This window comes from Wyeomyia smithii, chromosome 1, assembly GCF_029784165.1.
Source record: "Wyeomyia smithii strain HCP4-BCI-WySm-NY-G18 chromosome 1, ASM2978416v1, whole genome shotgun sequence".
Taxonomy (NCBI): domain Eukaryota; kingdom Metazoa; phylum Arthropoda; class Insecta; order Diptera; family Culicidae; genus Wyeomyia; species Wyeomyia smithii.
In genome coordinates, this window is record NC_073694.1 from 106505968 (window position 1) to 106530123 (window position 24156).

The window sequence follows — 24156 nt, forward strand, 5'->3', positions numbered from 1 at the left end:
AAATCGAGCGGGATTGGGAGAGCGTTACACACACACACACACACACACACACACACACACACATACACACACACATACACACACATACACACACACATACACACACACATACACACACACACACACACACACACACACACACACACACACACACATACAGAAAATACTCAGCTCGTCGAACTGAGTCGAGTGATATACGACATTCGGCCTTTGGAGCACTCTTATACCTTTAGTTTTTTCAATGATTGCTATACCTTTCTAGGAGAAAGGGAATAGGAGAAAGGCAAAAATAACAAACTTTAGTGTACCTCAGGTTCAGAGTTTGCTTGAGAAAAAGTTAATTTGAGTAACTTTCGTTTGTCGTGCGCGTGACTGATAGACAAGCAAACTATATATATTTTGTTAATTTAATAACACATTTTGCTATAAAGATGCTTTAAAAAACACACTTTTGAACATATGTATGATAACAGAATTTGGTATAATTCTGTACTTTTTATCATTCTGGGACCGTGCTGGATCGAAATCCGTACACCTAAGCACATGATAATCTTCGACGGTCAATATAAAATCAAGAAATCACATATTGCTTTAAACTGACATGTTTAGTTATAGGTCTACTTATATTTTATCACTATTTTCAAGCAAAATGATTAAAATCACTCCGAAACTCGAAAAAATCATGTTTAAATAGAACATGTTTTGAATCGAAATCCGTACACAGTTTTTTGTCTGAACTAAAACCCGTACACTTTTGAATCGAAATCCGCACACACGCGATATAGACTGGATCCAAGTCCATACAACAATAAATCAAACTCTGTATAGATACAGAAGTACAAAAATGAACATCTTTTATTTATAATTTATCTTTAAATCAACGAATAAATATATTTTGAGGATCAACTGGCTCCTCATTCGTTGTTTTGCTTTCGTCTCGATTAGACGCAAATTGTTTATCTCCGTTGTAGCATTACCATAATTTTGGTTATTAATAAATTAACAATTACAAATAAAAATATTACATTGAGCAACCCCTTGTAGATTTGGCTCGCTCAATATTAAAGCTTCCTTCTTTTCGTTCTCACCTTAACAAGAGAGTGAGTGTGCATCTTTGGCTATCTCGCGCAGAGCGTTTGAAAGTTTGATTAAGCTTTGGGCCCACTGTAACTCGCAGACGGGTTGGTTAGACGGTGAAGTTAAGGGGAGTAGAGACGCCCCTTTCACAGCAATGAGAATTAGGGAGACAGAAGTTGTTCGAGATTCCAAAGAGAAGCGGTTCGGTCATACCCGAACTTCGGAGGTTGGAAATCAATACCTTGTAGATACTTTAGGGGGGTGGCTCCCGTCACCAATGAGCTCGGTGAAACTTTCGTAATAATTTCGTGAATTATTACGTAGTTCCGGTCACGATGACTTCTAGGACCATATTCTTATCTGAGGGAGCCTTAGATTTCTCGATCACTTGTTCTTGGGTCGTGAAAGAAGTTGGAGCGGTTTTTCTGTAGTACGCCGCGGTGTGGTTGAAAAGGTTTTCAAACCACGTGAAAAAGTTTCATATTAGGGAAGTACTAATAATAGATTCTTTTCCCAGAGTAGTTAGTAATTCCCAGAGTAGATATAGTGAGTGCGTGACAAATATCGTGCGTGCAAGAATCGTATCAAAGGTAATAAAATTTTAACTTAAAGATAACGATGTGCAAAATCGTAAATCTGTGATATGCGTGCTTGTGGTGTAGATTCATCGCTGGAGACTCCCGACGCACCGCCAATTCTACGTTTGGACCCGCTTCAGACCCCGAGATCCCGTTTTTCTAAGGACAAGTCACCGGTTAGCTACCACGCGGCCGGAGGAGCGCCGATCGTCATCAGCGCGCTAGGCAGGGAGCAGCAAACCCAAGGTGTCATCACCGTTTACCTGGCTAAATCAGTAGAATCTGAAGGAGGAATCCAAGCACGTAAAAGAATCCATGGTTGTGAGTACGTTCCTTATTATTTCATTCATGCGCATGATCGATATTCGAAATATTAAACTCCACCCACATCACCCGGTGGTAGAGAGGGTAGATCGTACCGTTAACTCCCCTCATTCGAAAGCTAAAAAGCTCTAGGGTTCGCGGCCCGTCTGGGTTCGCGTCGTCGGTTAGTTTTTTTTTGTACCGCTTCGATTAAATGTACTGATCTTAACTCAAGCCACGTGAAAAATGCTTAAATAGCACGGCTACTCTTCTTTGCCGTTTGCTCAACCGATAAAACTGACCAATCGAAATCCTAGCTAGGTCAGCGATGCGATCGCTGCAGTCTCCGCACGCACGTTTAAAAGCTCAGTAGATAGATAGGAATGAGTTTGTATAGCGCTCTGGGAAAGCACCAAATAGTTAGCGGCGATAGCCGAGGTAGATAAAGCACTGATATGAATTAGAAGTTAAGAGAACAACAAGGTTCGAACCCCGCAATGGAAAAATGATAATTTATTTTTTTTTTTCCTTATAATCACTAAATATAAATGCCGCTATAATATATAGTTTTTCAATCGCAATCTATTTAGTTATTTTTCTGGTTTGAGGCAATTTCACGTTCGGATATTTTTTGGTTTATTTTATTCTAATCGCTTTGCCTTGGAAAAGCAAGCGAGGTTGGCTTCAAGTCTGAAGCAGAAGCGAGAAATCTTCCCAGTGATGATAATCGGCCAGTAGAATCTTTTTGGGGTGAGTGTGCATCTTTGGCTATCTCGCGCAGAGCGTTTGAAAGTTTGATTAAGCTTTGGGCCCACTGTAACTCGCAGACGGGTTGGTTCGACGGTGAAGTTAAGGGGAGTAGAGACGCCCCTTTCACAGCAATGAGAATTAGGGAGACAGAAGTTGTTCGAGATTCCAAAGAGAAGCGGTTCGGTCATACCCGAACTTCGGAGGTTGGAAATCAATACCTTGTAGATACTTTAGGGGGGTGGCTCCCGTCACCAATGAGCTCGGTGGAACTTTCGTAATAATTTCGCGAGTTATTACGTAGTTCCGGTCACGATGATTTCTAGGACCACATTCTTATCTGAGGGAACCTTAGATTTCTCGATCACCCGTTCTTGGGTCGTGAAAGAAGTTGGAGCGGTTTTTCTTTAGTACGCCGCGGTGTGGTTGAAAAGGTATTCAAACCACGTGAAAAAGTTTCATATTAGGGAAGTACTAATAATAGATTCTTTTCCCAGAGTAGTTAGTAATTCCCAGAGTAGATATAATGAGTGCGTGACAAATATCGTGCGTGCAAGAATCGTATCAAAGGTAATAAAATTTTAACTTAAAGATAACGATGTGCAAAATCGTAAATCTGTGATATGCGTGCTTGTGGTGTAGGTTCATCGCTGGAGATTCCCGACGCACCGCCAATTCTACGTTTGGACCCGCTTCAGACCCCGAGATCCCGTTCTTCTAAGGACAAGTTCCCGGTTAGCTACCACGCGGCCGGAGGAGCGCCGATCGTCATCAGCGCGCTAGGCAGGGAGCAGCACGCCGAAGTGTCATCACCGTTTACCTGGCTAAATCAGTAGAATCTACAGGAGGAATCCAAGCACGTAAAAGAATCCATGGTTGTGAGTACGTTCCTTATTATTTCATTCATGCGCATGATCGATATTCGAAATATTAAACTCCACCCACATCACCCGGTGGTAGAGAGGGTAGATCGTACCGTTAACTCCCCTCATTCGAAAGCTAAAAAGCTCTAGGGTTCGCGGCCCGTCTGGGTTCGAGACCCGTCGTCGTCGGTTAGTTTTTTTTGTACCGCTTCGATTAAATGTACTGATCTTAGCTCAAGCCACGTGGAAAATACTTAAATAGCACGGCTACTCTTCTTTGCCGTTTGCTCAACCGATAAAACTGACCAATCGAAATCCTAGCTAGGTCAGCGATGCGATCGCTGCAGTCTCCGCACGCACGTTTAAAAGCTCAGTAGATAGATAGGAATGAGTTTGTATAGCGCTCTGGGAAAGCACCAAATAGATAGCGGCGATAGCCGAGGTAGATAAAGCACTGATATGAATTAGAAGTTAAGAGAACAACAAGGTTCGAACCCCGCAATGGAAAAATGATAATGTAATTTTTTTTTCCTTATAATCACTAAATATAAATGCCGCTATAATATATAGTTTTTCAATCGCAATCTATTTAGTTATTTTTCTGGTTTGGGGCAATTTCACGTTCGGATATTTTTTGGTTTATTTTATTCTAATCGCTTTGCCTTGGAAAAGCAAGCGAGGTTGGCTTCAAGTCTGAAGCGTTCTAAGACAGCAGAAGCGAGAAATCTTCCCAGTGATGATAATCGGCCAGTAGAATCTTTTTGGCCAAACCGACTTCGTCGTGTTGTTGGGTTGTCATCCCTGGTAGTTTTCTTTAAGGTTTGATGGAATATCTAGGTCGTTTCCGGTAAGGTCTAACCGTTTCAGAGCCGGAATCTTGGAACAAATAAAACCCGCCCGAAATAAGGAGGGTCTCATTAGCTGGGCAAGAACAACAAAGGTGGGTGGTCTCTCGAAAGAGAGTGGCGCATTTAAGCCACCCGCAAATCCCCAAGTCAGGCTCCGGTCCAAAACCGTCCCGTGTTACAAATGGCGCCCAACTAGATTTGGCACAATATTTGAATAATTTTAATTAAAACAAAATCTTCTTGAGTATTTTCTATAATTTTTTTTTTTAAATAAACCTCAATGGACATTTGTTTTTGTTCAAAATTTAAAAAAAAATCCGCTTTATGAAATTTTTTTACTACAAAATTTTATTGTTATATGTTCATGTTTGAATCTTCAACTGTATATAAATTGACCATTAAATGATTAGTATCTATATTTCGTTGCACACTCATTAGTTTAAGCTCTTGTTATTTTTTTTAGTAAATTTTTGTATAATTTAACCTATATTCTTGGTAATACTACATTATATGAACTTATTCTGGAAATGGACAAATTTCCCTACGCTGAACTTTTAAACTCAGAAGAAGTTGACTATGAGTTGAATATTCGTGGTCAATTGAACGGATCAGTAAATGAACTTGACCTGGCAGGCAAGCAAAGGTTATTAAGAACTTTGAATGTGTCTGAAGAGTTTTGTCACATTTCGCAATGGGTTGCAGATTTAAGTAGATCACTGACTCGTATTGGGTTTGAACCAAGATTTGAGTCACGACTTTTACACTATTGGTATCGCGCTAAACGCTGCAATGCGGTAAGCGAAGACCAGAAGAAAATGAGAAGGGAATTAGTTCGTCGTATAGAAGATTGTATGAGAGATAATAAAATTGCACTGCCAACTTCAATGTTCAAGGATCGCATTAACGAAATGTTAAATAATACAGAGGGAGCCGCAGGTGGAAATCTGCGTCCATCAATGGTAATTTTGGTTATTTATAAATTAACAATTACAAATAAAAATATTACATTGAGCAACCCCTTGTAGATTTGGCTCGCTCAATATTAAAGCTTTCTTCTTTTCGTTCTCACCTTAACAAGAGAGTGAGTGTGCATCTTTGGCTATCTCGCGCAGAGCGTTTGAAAGTTTGATTAAGCTTTGGGCCCACTGTAACTCGCAGACGGGTTGGTTCGACGGTGAAGTTAAGGGGAGTAGAGACGCCCCTTTCACAGCAATGAGAATTAGGGAGACAGAAGTTGTTCGAGATTCCAAAGAGAAGCGGTTCGGTCATACCCGAACTTCGGAGGTTGGAAATCAATACCTTGTAGATACTTTAGGGGGGTGGCTCCCGTCACCAATGAGCTCGGTGGAACTTTCGTCATAATTTCGTGAATTATTACGTAGTTCCGGTCACGATGATTTCTAGGACCATATTCTTATCTGAGGGAGCCTTAGATTTCTCGATCACTTGTTCTTGGGTCGTGAAAGAAGTTGGAGCGGTTTTTCTTTAGTACGCCGCGGTGTGGTTGAAAAGATATTCAAACCACGTGAAAAAGTTTCATATTAGGGAAGTACTAATAATAGATTCTTTTCCCAGAGTAGTTAGAATTCCCAGAGTAGATATAGTGAGTGCGTGACAAATATCGTGCGTGCAAGAATCGTATCAAAGGTAATAAAATTTTAACTTAAAGATAACGATGTGCAAAATCGTAAATCTGTGATATGCGTGCTTGTGGTGTAGGTTCATCGCTGGAGATTCCCGACGCACCGCCAATTCTACGTTTGGACCCGCTTCAGACCCCGAGATCCCGTTTTTCTAAGGACAAGTTCCCGGTTAGCTACCACGCGGCCGGAGGAGCGCCGATCGTCATCAGCGCGCTAGGCAGGGAGCAGCACGCCGAAGTATCATCACCGTTTACCTGGCTAAATCAGTAGAATCTACAGGAGGAATCCAAGCACGTAAAAGAATCCATGGTTGTGAGAACGTTCCTTATTATTTCATTCATGCGCATGATCGATATTCGATCATGTTCCAAATATGATCATGTCATGATCATTTTTGGAACAAATAAAACCCGCCCGAAATAAGGAGGGTCTCATTATCTGGGCAAGAGCAACAAAGGTGGGTGGTCTCTCGAAAGAGAGTGGCGCATTTAAGCCACCCGCAAATCCCCAAGTCAGGCTCCGGTCCAAAACCGTCCCGTGTTACACCGTTTGAGTTCGCAAAATAACAATACACGAGTTATCGTACGGGTGTTTTTTTGTCGATTAGTTCTTGAGTTGCGCGATAACAATAGCCTGTTGTATATCGGCAGAAACATCTGCACACTGGTAGGGGCAGGCTACCCCGCCAGTGATTCGATACGCAGCTGATATATCAGCAAGAATAATTCTCCCGCACCGCTGTTACCCCGCTAGCAGCACGGACCACCATACGATCGAGCGAGTGGAAGTCAACTACAAGTGGCATCTACAAGGTCGCGTGTAAGATACGGCCACTGTGTCACAACACGAAGCTGGATCGTCATTGTTTGTTCTGCGGAGACGCTCGATTAATCCTACTATCAGCCGTGAGGTCGTGACTTAGACGTTCGGTGAAGTATTACTTTTAGAATTTTTACTATTATTATCAATATTATTACTATGTTATAATATTATTATTAATATTATTATTGATATTATTATTATTGTTATTATTATTGTTATTATTATTATTATTACTATAATTATTCATTCCGAGTCGAACAACCAAGCGCATCGGTTGTGTTTATCGGTCGTCTCGATATATTCGCAAAAAGTAATCGAACAAAAGGCATCGCTTGCCCGGTCCCGGTCTAACGAGTGCTGTGCAGTGCCAAATAATTCCGCTTTGAAGGTCATCCTCTATTGTTTGCTTTGTTGCTGCGTAGCTGAACCGCCGCTGCTGAACCGATCGTTTCGGTGTTTAGCTGTGTTGAAGACAACCAGAGCTACAAATAAAGAAGAAAGTGTAAATCCGCACAGCTGCCGGCTGCCGGCTGCTGCACCCAACGATTACGTGACCACATTGTCGAAGACAACTTGAGCATCGCTCGATATCAAGAAAAGGTACGTGTTTCTTGTCGGTGTTAGGGCGCTAGCCTTAGCACAATGGAAGTCGATCCTCCGACACCGAACCCTCCTGACCCGGTCCCTCCTGCTCCTTCCCCCGCTGTTCACTCTTCAGTTCCCCCTCGTGCCAGGCTCTACCTTGACGAAACAGCAGGTTCACGTTTCGTTGTATATTTCCGGCCAAAAGCAGGACCTAAGTCGAAATCCCTGAACATATTACAAATTTCGAAAGACCTGACGTCACGCTTCAATGCCGTGACTGAAATAATCAAGGTCAGACCAAACAAGCTCCGTGTTGTGGTCAATGACCTGAAACAGGCCAACGATATAGCTTGTTTCGAGCTCTTTACTCGGGAGTATCGCGTATACATACCGGCCCGAGACGTGGAGATCGACGGCGTCGTGACCGATCCGAGTTTGTCCGTCGAGTGCCTCTTGAAGGATGCTGTAGGCTGTTTTAAAAACAGCAGCCTTCCTGAGGTTAAGGTATTAGAGGTTAAACAACTGCGGTCTGTGTCGCTCGTCGGCGACAAAAAAGTATACACTCCGTCAGACTCGTTTCGTGTCACGTTCGCTGGGTCTGCATTGCCGAGCCACGTCTTGATCCACCGGGTTCGTCTTCCTGTGCGCTTATTTGTGTCCCGTTTAATGAACTGCACCAATTGCAAGCAGTTAGGTCACACAGCCGCCTACTGTTGCAATAAGGCACGGTGCGGTAAGTGTGGAGAGAACCATGCCGACGATTCCTGTAGTGCGAATGCTGAAAAATGTATCCACTGCGGGGAGGATCAGCATGAGCTCTCCACATGCGCGGTGTACATGCAGCGCAAGGATAAATTGAAACGGTCTCTCAAAGAGCGCTCAAAGCGTTCTTACGCTGATATGCTCAAGAAGACCACGACCACTTCTACCATAACAGCGAACCCCTTTGATCTGTTGTCTTCAGATGAAACCGACTCTGACGAACCACTAGAGGGAGCTTCTTTTGCCAATCTTGGGGAGTCTAGAAAGAGGAAAAATCTTTCCTCCCCTAAGCTTCCCAGAAAAGGTCCTAAGATTTCCCAAAGTGGAATGAACAGTACAACCAAAACTAAAGGTGCTACGGAAAAACCGAAGCAAACTCCTCCTGGGCTTGGCAATTTAAAGTCTCAGAAGGAGTTCCCAGCACTTCCTGGAACATCTAAAACCCCAGTTGCTCCTTTTGCACATCCAGTTGACAAAACAAATGCTGGATTGGTGAATTTTTCTGATATTGTGGACTGGATTTTCGAAAATTTCAATATACCTGATCCAATTAAAAACTTTCTTACAGCGCTCCTCCCAACAGTTAGATCATTTTTGAAGCAGTTGACTGCCCAATGGCCCCTCCTTGCAGCGATTGTATCCTTCGATGCCTAATTCAACTGCGTATATGAAGGATTCTATCTCTGTCTTACAGTGGAATTGTAGAAGTATTCTACCAAAAATTGATTCGTTTAAAGTTTTGATGCATAAAAACAAATGCGATGCATTTTCCCTTTGTGAAACTTGGCTTACTTCAAATATTGATCTCAACTTCCATGATTTTAATATTATTCGCCTTGATCGAGACACCCCATATGGAGGAGTACTTTTAGGGATTAAAAAGTGCTATTCTTTCTATCGTATTAACCTCCCCTCGATTCCAGGCATCGAAGTTGTCGCATGTCAAATGTCAATACAAGGTAAAGAGCTTTGTATTGCCTCAATATATATTCCTCCCAGAGCACAGGTTGGGCAACGGCTGCTCTTTGATTTAATAGAACTTCTTCCCTCACCACGTTTGATTTTGGGAGACTTCAACTCTCATGGCGTGGCTTGGGGTTCCCCTTACAATGATAACCGCTCCTCTTTAATCTATAACCTTTGCGATGACTTCGACATGACTATTTTAAACAACGGTGAAATGACACGTATCCCGAAACCTCCAGCGCGCCCAAGCGCTCTGGATCTATCCTTATGTTCGACGTCGCTACGGTTGGATTGCACATGGAAGGTAATCCTCGATCCTCACGGTAGCGACCATCTGCCAATTCTTATTTCAATTACAAACGGGTCAACTCGCATGCGACCAATTGACATTCCGTATGACGTCACACGGAATGTCGATTGGAAGTTATACGAGGAAATGATTTCAAAAGCAGTCGAGTCGATTCAACATCATCCACCACTTGAAGAATACAACCTCTTCGCGGGCTTGATTCTCGACGCCGCGTTGCAAGCCCAAACGAAGAAATATCCCGGCGTAACGATCAAAGAACGGCCTCCCACTCCGTGGTGGGACCAAGAGTGCTCCGATGTCTACACGCAAAGATCCGTCGCGTTTTTGGCCTTCCAGAAGGGAGGTATACCCGACGACTATATACGGTATTCGGAGCTTAATACCAAGCTTAAAAGCCTGGCTAAAGCAAAGAAACGCGGATATTGGCGTCGGTTCGTGAACGAGACGTCGAGGGAGACATCGATGAGCACTCTTTGGAACACAGCCCGAAGAATGCGGAATCGCGTAACGGTCAACGAAAGCGAGGAGTCTTCAAGTCTGTGGATATTTGATTTTGCCAGGAAAGTATGTCCGGACTCTGTTCCTGAGCAAAACATTGTTCGCGATGCGTCTCCGGGCCACGACGCGATAGAATCACCTTTACGATGGCAGAATTTTCAGTTGCCCTCCTGTCCTGTAACAATAACGCGCCTGGGTTAGATAGAATCAAATTCAACTTGTTGAAGAATCTACCCGGCAATGCCAAGAGGCGCTTGTTGAACTTGTTCAATAAGTTCCTGGAGCAAAACATTGTACCGCAGGATTGGAGGCAAGTGAAGGTGATCGCCATCCAAAAACCAGGGAAACCAGCTTCTGATCACAACTCTTATAGGCCGATTGCAATGCTATCCTGTATCCGGAAGTTGATGGAGAAAATGATACTCCGTCGTTTAGACCATTGGGTCGAATCAAATGGTCTACTATCAGATACTCAATTTGGCTTCTGCCGTGCCAAAGGGACGAATAATTGTCTTGCGTTGCTTTCAACAGATATTCAGCTGGCGTATGCTCGCAAAGAACAAATGGCGTCTGCGTTCTTGGACATTAAGGGGGCTTTTGATTCCGTTTCTATTGACATTCTTTCGGGTAAACTTCACCGACAAGGATTTTCTCCAATTTTGAAAAATTTTTTGCACAATTTGTTGTCCGAAAAGCACATGCATTTTACGCTTGGCGATTTGGCAACTTTTCGCATTAGCTACATGGGTCTTCCCCAGGGCTCATGTTTAAGCCCCCTTCTTTACAACTTTTATGTAAATGACATCGACGAATGTCTGGCAAATTCATGCACGATAAGACAACTTGCAGACGACAGTGTAATCTCTGTTACAGGAGCCAAAGCTGCCGATTTGCAAGGACCATTGCAAGATACCTTGGACAATTTGTCTGCTTGGGCTTTACAGCTAGGTATCGAATTCTCTCCGGAGAAGACTGAGATAGTAGTTTTTTCTAGGAAGCATGAACCTGCTCAGCTTCAAACACAGTTAATGGGTAAAACGATTTCTCAGGTTTTAGTACACAAATATCTTGGTGTCTGGGTTGTCACGTGAGGTATCTGATGAAAAAATGTCAACAAAGAGTGAATTTTCTTCGTACAATAACCGGACAATGGTGGAGAGCCCACCCAGGAGACCTTATAAGGCTTTACCAAACAACGATATTGTCTGTTATTGAATACGGGTGTTTCTGCTTCCGCTTCGCAGCAAACACACATTTGATCAAACTGGAGCGAATACAATATCGTTGTTTGCGTATCGCTTTAGGATGCATGCAGTCGACCCATACGATGAGTTTGGAGGTCTTAGCTGGAGTACTACCATTGAAAAACCGCTTCTGGAGCCTCTCTTCTCGTATTCTTATTAAATGTGAGGTCTTGAACCGTCCTGTGATTGATAATTTTGAAAGGTTAATCGAACTCAATTCTCAAACCCGTTTTATGACATTGTATTTCAATCACATGTCTCAGAATATTAACCCTTCTCCGAATATTCCAAATCGTGTCAACTTATTAAATACTTTTGATTCTACTGTGTTCTTCGATACATCCATGATAGAAGAAATTCGTGGAATCCCGCATCATTTACGCGTGCAGCAGATCCCTAAAATTTTTTCCAATACATATCGAAACATCAACTGCGACAATATGTTCTACACTGACGGATCACTTCTGGATGGGTCCACTGGCTTCGGTATCTTCAATAATCATTTAGCCGTCTCCTATAAGCTCGATAATCCTGCTTCTGTTTACGTCGCAGAATTAGCTGCAATTCAGTACACCCTAGAGATTATCGAAAAAATGCCCACGGACCATTATTTCATCTTTACGGACAGTCTCAGTTCTATCGAGGCTCTCCGATCGATGAAAGATGTTAAGCACTCTCCGTATTTCCTGGGGAAAATACGGGAACATTTGAGTGCTTCATTCGAAAAATCGTTTCAGATTACCTTAGCGTGGGTCCCTTCTCACTGCTCGATACCGGGCAATGAGAAAGCGGACTCTTTGGCTAAGGTGGGTGCAATAAACGGCGATACTTATGAAAGACCAATTGCTTACAATGAATTTTTCGCATTTGTACGTCAGAATACGATCATCAGTTGGCAAAATTCATGGACTAAAGGGGAACTGGGAAGGTGGTTACATTCCATAATTCCCAAGGTATCGACGAACCCGTGGTTCAAGGGGTTGGATGTAGGTCGAAATTTCATTTGCGTGATGTCTCGGCTTATGTCCAACCACTATAGATTTGACGCGCATCTCCGTCATATTGGGCTCGAAGAAGGCGGTATCTGTGCCTGTGGTGGAGGTTATCACGACATAGAGCACGTTGTTTGGTCATGCCCTGTTCACCGTGACGCCAGGTCTAAACTTGTAGCTTCCCTTCAGGCCGGAGGTAGACGGCCAGCTGTTCCTGTTCGTGATGTCTTGGCGAGCCGTGACCTACCCTACATGACCCCTATATACGTTTTCCTTAAATCCATCCATGCCCCAGTCTAGTCCCGTTCCCCTCCGTCTACACCCAACAAAACGACAAGAACACGTTTGAACCTTAAGCACAAAACCAGCAACCAGACCCCGCACAATAGAACCAGGACCCAAGGACTACGAGCCTCTGTCCCAACTCATTACATCGTGGCTCAGCAGTACGAATTCATACATGCCATTCGACGATCATCAGACGACCATTGAACAACAAAACACAGATTGGAAATTCCATGCTAGTTTTAAGTTAGACTTAATTTCAGCTCGTAGTCGGCAGCGAGGATAAAAAATTTGCTTTAGTTTTTAAGTCATCAGATATAATTGGCGCCGTTAAACATTAAATTGTATTTGTGCCGTGTCAAATAAATGTTATGTGAAGAAAAAAAAATACTATAATTATTATTATTATTATTATTACTATTGTTATTAGTATTAGTATTACTGTCTTTTTTTTATTTGATCCATTGTAGATTGAAAAATTGTTTTTAAAATTTAATATCAACTACTTGAACCCCCCATATTCGAATATTTATCGTTTGTGTGCGGCAGAGCGTAACGCTCCCGCAAAATGGACGACATGCAGGTGCAACTTTTCCTGGATGTGGAAACAAACGGGGAAGAAATTGAAATTTCTCCCATCAGCTCACCCCTACTTTTCCCTGTGCCCTCCCCTTTGCCAAGTCCTGTACCAAGAGTACCGGAAGTACGGGTAAAAGCTTACCCAGATGCCGCTGGCGGTCCCTATGTTGTTTTTTTTCCGGCCCATAAAGAAGCCATTGAATATTATTCAAATTGGCAAAGTCCTGGCAAAACATTTTTCGGCCGTAACCGAGATTACGAAGGTGAGGCCGAACAAACTGCGAGTTGTCGTGGGTAGCTTGAAGCAAGCAAACGAAATTGCTGGCTACGAGCTCTTCACGAGAGAGTATCGCGTGTACATCCCTGCCAAGGATGTAGAAATCGACGGTGTGGTTACCGAGGGGAATCTCACTGTCGATGACATTTTGCGTCATGGAGTTGGCTGTTTTAAAAACCCCTTGATTCAAAGTGTAAAGATACTGGATTGCAAGCAATTGCATTCAGTATTCATCGAAGAAGGGAAGAAGAAATTCCTCCCTTCGGATTCCTTCCGAGTACCATTCGCCGGATCCGCGCTGCCGACCTACGTCCGCTTGGACAGGGTTCGTCTACCTGTACGCCTGTTCGTACCGCGGGTCATGCATTGCCAAAACTGTAAGCAGTTAGGTCACACAGCCACCTACTGCTGCAACAAGGCACGCTGTATCAAGTGCGGAGGCAATCATGCTGAGAACGCTTGCTGTGGGGAAACTGAAAAGTGTCTTTATTGCGAGGGAACTCGGCATGACCTTCCGGCATGTCCCGCGTACAAGCAGCGCGAGGAAAAAATTAAGCGTTCCCTTAAGGAACGATCAAAGCGCTCTTTTGCAGAAATGCTTAAGAGGGCTGAGCCACCCTCGACAGGAAACATCTTTTCCTTTTTGCCAACCGATGAGGGTACATCTGACGATCCCGTCGAAGGGTGTTCCTATGCCTTGCCAGAGGGATCTAGGAAGAGGAGAATGATCAACTCTCCTAATCTTTCTCGCAAAGGTCGTAAGATAACCCCTAGCGGAATGACCAATAAGACAACACAAAAAGGAAGCGGTGAGGAAAAACCGAAGCAAGTACCCCCCGGTTTTAATTTCAAATCAAACCAGGAGTACCCTCCGCTTCCTGGGGCACCAAAAACCCCTCGTGCACCCATTTCTCGATCAGAAGACATAAAAAAAACAGGGCTCATGAAATTCTCTGATATTGTGGACTGGATATTTAAAACATTCAACATACCAGATCCCCTTCAAAACATTCTTCTTGCCCTTCTTCCTACAGTGAAAACCTTTTTGAAGCAACTCACAGCAACTTGGCCCCTCATTTCAGCTATCGTATCTTTCGATGACTAATACGTCGAAAGAGGTTAGGAATTTTGTCACTGTGTTACAGTGGAACTGCAGAAGTATCATCACCAAATTTTATTTATTTTCACATTTGATAAACACATACAATTGTGATGCGTTCGCGCTCTGTGAAACTTTTCTCAATTCAAATGACCAACTTAATTTCCACGATTTCAACATCATTCGTCGAGATCGAGACTCACACGGTGGAGGGGTACTTCTGGGGATCAAAAAGTGCTATTCTTTTTTCAGAATCGACCTCCCCTCGATCTCGAATATTGAAGTTGTTGCCATTCAAACGAATATGAATGGAAAAGACCTTTGCCTTGTTTCGTTATCTATTCCCCCATCCGCGCGGATTGAACAGAAGCAACTCCTTGATATAGCAGAATTGCTTCCCGCACCTTTTATGATTTTGGGAGATTTTAACTCTCACTGTTCGCTATGGGGGTCGCTGTACGACGACAACCGATCTTCTTTAATTTGTAACTTGATCGACGACTTCAATATGACACTTTTGAATACTGGGGAAGCAACACGTGTACCTAATCCTCCAGCACGTGAAAGCGTGCTTGACCTATCCCTCTGCTCGACATCACTAGCATTAGATTGCCAGTGGAAAGTAATCAACGATCCCCACGGTAGTGATCATCTTCCAATCGTTATATCAATTGCTAATGGTTCAACCCCCCCGAACCCAATCAATATTTCCTACGACCTTACACGTAATATTGATTGGAAGCGTTATGAGTCTATTATTGCGGAATCTATCGAAACTCACGAGGAACTTCCTCCGGAGGAAGAATACGCGTTCTTAGCTGGCTTGATAATCGACGCCGCGACTCAAGCTCAGACGAAACCGATACCCGGGGTAACGATTAGACAGCGCCCTCCCAACAAATGGTGGGACAAAGAGTGCTCTGAGCTGTACGCGCGAAGGTCCGCGGCGTATAAGGACTACCGGGAGTACGGCACTGTCAACCTGCTTCGAAAGTACGAGGCACTGGGCAGGCAGATGAAGAGCTTAGTAAAGGCGAAAAAACGCGGGTACTGGCGGCGGTTCGTAAACGCGTTGTCGAGAGAAACAGCGATGAGCACTCTTTGGGATACCGCCAGGCGCATGCGGAACCGTGACGTTTCGAATGAGAGTGAGGAGTATTCAGATCGCTGGATACTCGATTTTGCCAAAAAGGTCTGTCCGGACTCTGTACCGGAACAGAAAACCTTTCGCGACGCGTTTTAAGTAACTACGGAAGAGCCTCCATTTTCGATGTTGGAATTTTCAATGGCTCTCCTGTCGTGCAACAATAAGGTTCCAGGGTTAGATAGAATAAAATTCAACCTGTTGAAGAATCTACCCGACTCTGCAAAGCGTCTTGTTGAATTTGTTCAAAGAGTTTCTTGAGCTAAATATTGTTCCGCATGACTGGAGGGAAGTAGAAGTCATTGCTATTCGGAAACCCGGGAAACCTGCCTCTGATCACAATTCATATAGGCCGATTGCGATGCTCTCTTGCCTCCGGAAATTAATGGAGAAAATGATCCTATTACGGTTAGACAAATGGGTCGAAACAAACGGGTTACTTTCAGATACTCAATTTGGCTTTCGCCGGGGCAAAGGGACGAACGATTGCCTAGCGTTGCTTTCTACTGAAATTCAACTCGGATTTGCTCGAAAAGAGCAAATGGCTTCTGCGTTCTTGGATATTAAGAGGGCTTTTGACTCTATCTCTGTAGAAGTTTCAAGCGCGAAACTTCATTCGCAGGGACTTTCACCAAATTTGAAGAACTTTTTGCTCAATTTGTTGTCAGAAAAGCATATGTATTTCTCACATGGCGATTCGACAACTTCCCGAATTAGTTACATGGGCCTTCTCCAGGGCTCATGTTTAAGTACTCTCTCATATAATTTTTACGTCAATGACATCGATGAATGTCTTGCAAATTCATGCACGCTAAGGCAACTTGCAGACGATAGCGTTGTATCCATTACTGGTAGCGAGGGTAGCGATCTGCAAGGACCATTGCAAGATACCTTAGACAATTTTTCTGAATGGGCTCTTAAGCTGGGTATCGAATTCTCTCCGGAGAAAACTGAGCTGGTCGTTTTTTCTAGGAAGCATAACCCAGCTCAGCTGCAGCTCCTACTAACGGGTAAAACGATCTTTCAGGTTTTAGTCGCTAAATATCTCGGGGTCTGGTTCGACTCTAAATGCACCTGGGCTTGTCATATTAGGTATCTGACACAAAAATGCCAACAGAGGATTAATTTTCTTCGTACGATTACCGGAACCTCATGGGGAGCCCACCCAGGAGACCTTCTAAGGCTTTACCAAACAACGATATTGTCAGTTCTTGAGTACGGCTGTTTCTGCTTTCGCTCCGCCGCGAACACGCACATTATAAAATTAGAGAGAATACAATATCGTTGTTTGCGTATTGCCTTGGGTTGCATGCAGTCGACCCATACGATGAGTCTTGAAGTGTTAGCGGGTATTCTTCCGTTGAAACATCGTTTTTGGAATCTCTCTTACCGGTTGCTAATTCGATGCACAGTTATGAACCCATTAGTAATTGAAAATTTCGAGAGGTTGGTCGACCTTCAATCTCAATCCAGATTTATGACTTTATATGTTGACTATATGGATCAAGATATTAATCCTTCTTCATACGATTCCTCCAATGTCGCACTTTTAGATACTTCTAATAATGCTATATTCTTCGACACCACCATGGAACAAGACATTTCTGGTATCCCGGATCAATTGCGACCCCAAGAGATCCCTAAGATTTTTTCCAATAAGTTTAAACATGTTAGTTATGATAAAAGGTTTTACACTGACGGATCTAATCTAGATGAGTCCACTGGCTTCGGTGTTTTCCACGAAAATTTTACCGCCTCCTACAAACTCGATGCTCCTGTTCCGTGTACGTCGCAGAACTTGCTGCTAATCAGTACTCTCTTGGAATCATCGAAACCCTACCCATAGACCACTACTTCATCTTCACAGATAGTCTCAGTGCCATTGAGGCTCTGCGATCGATGAAGACTGTGAAGCACACCCCGTATTTCCTGGGGAAATTACGGCGGTTTTTAAGTGCTTTAACAGATAAAAACTACCGGGTTACCTTAGCGTGGGTCCCTTCTCATTGCTCGATTTCGGGTAATGAAAAGGCTGACTCTTTAGCTAAGGTGGGTGCTATTGATGGCGATATTTATGAAAGGCCAATTGCTTATGATGAATTTTATAGCATTTTGCGTCAGAGAACACTCAACAGTTGGCAATCATCATGGAACTCAGATGAACTGGGACGGTGGCTACATTCCATTTTTCCTAAGGTATCGACGAAAGCATGGTTCAAGACTTATGTCCAATCACTACACGTTAAACACGCATCTCTTTCGTATAGGGCTTGTAGACAGTAATCACTGCGTTTGTGGCGATGGCTACCATGACATCGAGCATGTTGTTTGGTCGTGTGCCGAATTCTGTGATGTTAGGTCCGAGCTTATAGATTCCCTCCGGGCCCGAGAAAAACAACCGAACGTACCCGTTAGAGACATTCTGGGAAGCGGTGATCTCCAGTACATGACACAACTGTACTGTTATTTGAAAAAGACTGACATTAAAATTTAATATTCTTTTGTCTATTTGTCAGAATACCCGTATACGACGCTGGAGACACGAACACGAAGAGCCTAAATCTATGTTTAAAAAACAAAAAAGAACACCAGTCGAAACACAAGTAGATCGTATATCTTAATTAGTTTTAAGCAAGAATTGTATCTCCCCTCCTCTCACCTTAAATCCCCACTAGCTCGTAGTCGGTCGCGAGAATAAAAAAAACCTCCCTCTTTTCCCTGCTAACGTAGAATTAATACGAATTGTACTTGGCTCAGTAAAACAGAAAATGTATCGTGCCGTGTCAAATAAACTAATTTTAAACCAAAAAAACCAAACTGGCTCCTAAAGTTTCACACGGTTTTCTAATTTTCGATATCAGCTGAAATAGTGCAATTTTCGTAGCGTTTCGTAGTAACCGGAACGCCGGAACCTCTCGAAGCTTCCCGGTACGACTTTCCCTTGCGCACCTGAGTCACAGCTCGTTTGAAATTGTTTGCCGTATATTTATACTTGTTTTCTTCCATTATATGCTGAAAACAAGAAGAAAGTTCAACAAAATATGCTGTACGCTGTACGGATTTCGATTCATCAAATAACAAAAATCAAAATCCGTACGGCACAGTTTTTGTTGAATAAATACAATTCAAGCTATTTATTAGACAATATACAGCACGAAAATGACAAAGACTTACCTTTTCCATCAATTTTAAAAAGATTCACAGAGTAAAACACTTATATCCCACTTGTAAATCATTTTTATCTGAAGAACGTTTCCTTAGTAAATTCTCTAACGATACAAAGAAATGACAACTGAAACCGATGCACGATAGATTTTTTATTTGTAATATTTTTATTGCATGGCCTACTGGCGCATAGTTTAATTTAACAGAAGGCCAAAAACTCAACGAATATTTACATGTAACTATCATATGAATTTTCACTTTTATAATGCTTGAAACTGAAGAAAAACAAGGTGTACGGATTTCGATACTGAACGGGTTCCGATCCAGCACGGTATATCAAGAATATTACAGGATTTCTTATTTCTATTAAGTTCAGATATATTTGTATATTTACCCGTTTGTAAAAATCGTTTAATCGGGTTTTCGTTAAGGTTTTCAACGGAAAATACGCTACAAAATTGCCTGTGAAACGCCGACTCGTTTACTCTCGACGATAGCAATTAATATAATTTATATTAAGAAGGCAAACCAAGTTATTCACGTTGTTCGTTTACATATTCACAGAACTTTTTGGGATTCTGTTTAAGGCGTTTCTGCAGCTTTCACTGATAATTTCTGTACACAGCACTATTGAGGCGTTTGTAGGCAATGGTGCATAAGTATTAAGCTTTCGAAGAGTCGGTTCGATAAGGTATAATTTTTATTATAAATTATTTGAATTGCCCTTTGCCGGCACTCTCACTGTCACTGGATCTATTAATTGTTGAATTGAGTGTAAGTGCTGTCGCAAAACCAATAATACTAACAAACCGATTTGCTTTTTCCCCTTTAGCTTTCAATGTTTGTGAAAATAGGGGTGATATAAAACAAAAATAAAATTTGTAACGAAATTATTCATTAAATCAATGTACTTGTTTATGCCTGGAATTCTGAAATGTGCCTGGTTGCGTCGTTTATCATTATTGTGTTAAATTGGAATAACAGAGCCTATTGCAAATAAATATACAAGAGAAGGACATACCTCAGCTCAGTAAGTGGTAGAAAATCGACTTCTAGTAATAACCTCAAACTAGGAAGACTGAAAACCAGCAAACGACCGTTTGAAGCAAAACTGATGAGGCAAACACTATCTGAAAATAGTAGAATATGGTAAAATAAGTTATTTAAATTTCGCAAGTACCTCATGTAGCATAATGATATTAAATAATATATATCTATTTATTGAGCTATCACCACTTTTTTACACGTAAAAAAACAATCGCGTAATTTTGAACAAATCATATAAAAAAAAGATCGCGTAGTTTTGATAAAAACTACAGTTACGTGTAAAAGAAATCGTGTAAAATAAAATCACGTAGAAAACAAGCAGATAAAAAAAGTCGGTAAATATATATATAAATATATATATATATATATATAAATATATATATATATATATATATATATATATATATATATATATATATATATATATATATATATATATATATATATATATATATATATATATATATATATATATATATATATATATATATATATATATATATAATTTTAATTTAAGGAGTAAATGTAGTAATGAAGATAGAAAATTAAACTAACTGAAAATATGATTGTAGAAACTACGAAAAATATAGTTCAGCAGGTGGGACTCGAACCCACAACTTCCAATCTCCGGTCAGATGTGTTCCCGTTACACCACCGCAGAACGTTAAAGACGTAGTTCTAGAATCGAGTTTTGTATCGCTTATCCAATTCTCGCACTTCGTACATTTACTCAGTAGAGACTATTATTTATAGCTGGCTATTGTTTCAACACCCTCAGTGGAAGTTGGAATGACTTCTCAGTGTGAGAGATAGAAACGTGCCAGTAAGTTGCCATCTCTACCAGCAGCAACATCGACTTGCGTCACAAACATTTTTACTTTTCTTTTTTCGACTCTAAGCAAAGTCATGCTATTTTTTTTAATTTTAATTTAAGGAGTAAATGTAGTAATGAAGATAGAAAATTAAACTAACTGAAAATATGATTGTAGAAACTACGAAAAATATAGTTCAGCAGGTGGGACTCGAACCCACAACTTCCAATCTCCGGTCAGATGTGTTCCCGTTACACCACCGCAGAACGTTAAAGACGTAGTTCTAGAATCGAGTTTTGTATCGCTTATCCAATTCTCGCACTTCGTACATTTACTCAGTAGAGACTATTATTTATAGCTGGCTATTGTTTCAACACCCTCAGTGGAAGTTGGAATGACTTCTCAGTGTGAGAGATAGAAACGTGCCAGTAAGTTGCCATCTCTACCAGCAGCAACATCGACTTGCGTCACAAACATTTTTACTTTTCTTTTTTCGACTCTAAGCAAAGTCATGCTTTTTTTTTTATTTTAATTTTAATTTAAGGAGTAAATGTAGTAATGAAGATAGAAAATTAAACTAACTGAAAATATGATTGTAGAAACTACGAAAAATATAGTTCAGCAGGTGGGACTCGAACCCACAACTTCCAATCTCCGGTCAGATGTGTTCCCGTTACACCACCGCAGAACGTTAAAGACGTAGTTCTAGAATCGAGTTTTGTATCGCTTATCCAATTCTCGCACTTCGTACATTTACTCAGTAGAGACTATTATTTATAGCTGGCTATTGTTTCAACACCCTCAGTGGAAGTTGGAATGACTTCTCAGTGTGAGAGATAGAAACGTGCCAGTAAGTTGCCATCTCTACCAGCAGCAACATCGACTTGCGTCACAAACATTTTTACTTTTCTTTTTTCGACTCTAAGCAAAGTCATGCTATTTTTTTTAATTTTAATTTAAGGAGTAAATGTAGTAATGAAGATAGAAAATTAAACTAACTGAAAATATGATTGTAGAAACTACGAAAAATATAGTTCAGCAGGTGGGACTCGAACCCACAACTTCCAATCTCCGGTCAGATGTGTTCCCGTTACACCACCGCAGAACGTTAAAGACGTAGTTCTAGAATCGAGTTTTGTATCGCTTATCCAATTCTCGCACTTCGTACATTTACTCAGTAGAGACTATTATTTATAGCTGGCTATTGTTTCAACACCCTCAGTGGAAGTTGGAATGACTTCTCAGTGTGAGAGATAGAAACGTGCCAGTAAGTTGCCATCTCTACCAGCAGCAACATCGACTTGCGTCACAAACATTTTTACTTTTCTTTTTTCGACTCTAAGCAAAGTCATGCTATTTTTTTTAATTTTAATTTAAGGAGTAAATGTAGTAATGAAGATAGAAAATTAAACTAACTGAAAATATGATTGTAGAAACTACGAAAAATATAGTTCAGCAGGTGGGACTCGAACCCACAACTTCCAATCTCCGGTCAGATGTGTTCCCGTTACACCACCGCAGAACGTTAAAGACGTAGTTCTAGAATCGAGTTTTGTATCGCTTATCCAATTCTCGCACTTCGTACATTTACTCAGTAGAGACTATTATTTATAGCTGGCTATTGTTTCAACACCCTCAGTGGAAGTTGGAATGACTTCTCAGTGTGAGAGATAGAAACGTGCCAGTAAGTTGCCATCTCTACCAGCAGCAACATCGACTTGCGTCACAAACATTTTTACTTTTCTTTTTTCGACTCTAAGCAAAGTCATGCTATTTTTTTTAATTTTAATTTAAGGAGTAAATGTAGTAATGAAGATAGAAAATTAAACTAACTGAAAATATGATTGTAGAAACTACGAAAAATATAGTTCAGCAGGTGGGACTCGAACCCACAACTTCCAATCTCCGGTCAGATGTGTTCCCGTTACACCACCGCAGAACGTTAAAGACGTAGTTCTAGAATCGAGTTTTGTATCGCTTATCCAATTCTCGCACTTCGTACATTTACTCAGTAGAGACTATTATTTATAGCTGGCTATTGTTTCAACACCCTCAGTGGAAGTTGGAATGACTTCTCAGTGTGAGAGATAGAAACGTGCCAGTAAGTTGCCATCTCTACCAGCAGCAACATCGACTTGCGTCACAAACATTTTTACTTTTCTTTTTTCGACTCTAAGCAAAGTCATGCTATTTTTTTTAATTTTAATATAAGGAGTAAATGTAGTAATGAAGATAGAAAATTAAACTAACTGAAAATATGATTGTAGAAACTACGAAAAATATAGTTCAGCAGGTGGGACTCGAACCCACAACTTCCAATCTCCGGTCAGATGTGTTCCCGTTACACCACCGCAGAACGTTAAAAACGTAGTTCTAGAATCGAGTTTTGTATCGCTTATCCAATTCTCGCACTTCGTACATTTACTCAGTAGAGACTATTAATTATAGCTGGCTATTGTTTCAACACCCTCAGTGGAAGTTGGAATGACTTCTCAGTGTGAGAGATAGAAACGTGCCAGTAAGTTGCCATCTCTACCAGCAGCAACATCGACTTGCGTCACAAGTGCTTGCGGTGGTGTAACGGGAACACATCTGACCGGAGATTGGAAGTTGTGGGTTCGAGTCCCACCTGCTGAACTATATTTTTCGTAGTTTCTACAATCATATTTTCAGTTAGTTTAATTTTCTATCTTCATTACTACATTTACTCCTTAAATTAAAATTAAAATAAAAAAAATAGCATGACTTTGCTTAGAGTCGAAAAAAGAAAAGTAAAAATGTTTGTGACGCAAGTCGATGTTGCTGCTGGTAGAGATGGCAACTTACTGGCACGTTTCTATCTCTCACACTGAGAAGTCATTCCAACTTCCACTTAGGGTGTTGAAACAATAGCCAGCTATAAATAATAGTCTCTACTGAGTAAATGTACGAAGTGCGAGAATTGGATAAGCGATACAAAACTCGATTCTAGAACTACGTCTTTAACGTTCTGCGGTGGTGTAACGGGAACACATCTGACCGGAGATTGGAAGTTGTGGGTTCGAGTCCCACCTGCTGAACTATATTTTTCGTAGTTTCTACAATCATATTTTCAGTTAGTTTAATTTTCTATCTTCATTACTACATTTACTCCTTAAATTAAAATTAAAAAAAATAGCATGACTTTGCTTAGAGTCGAAAAAAGAAAAGTAAAAATGTTTGTGACGCAAGTCGATGTTGCTGCTGGTAGAGATGGCAACTTACTGGCACGTTTCTATCTCTCACACTGAGAAGTCATTCCAACTTCCACTGAGGGTGTTGAAACAATAGCCAGCTATAAATAATAGTCTCTACTGAGTAAATGTACGAAGTGCGAGAATTGGATAAGCGATACAAAACTCGATTCTAGAACTACGTCTTTAACGTTCTGCGGTGGTGTAACGGGAACACATCTGACCGGAGATTGGAAGTTGTGGGTTCGAGTCCCACCTGCTGAACTATATTTTTCGTAGTTTCTACAATCATATTTTC

General features: G+C 41.4%; 1 protein-coding gene across 8 annotated transcripts in view; it reads right to left on the reverse strand.

Annotated features, from left to right (window-relative positions):
- LOC129718457 (syntaxin-binding protein 5) overlaps positions 1 to 24156 on the reverse strand; it is a 1078665-nt gene that overhangs the window by 482695 nt on the left and 571814 nt on the right. For all 8 annotated transcript variants that reach the window (XM_055669251.1, XM_055669249.1, XM_055669252.1 and 5 more), the window contains one exon: positions 19809 to 19917. In XM_055669251.1, coding sequence (XP_055525226.1) covers positions 19809 to 19917 — 109 coding nt within the window. The remainder of the gene's footprint in view (positions 1 to 19808; positions 19918 to 24156) is intronic.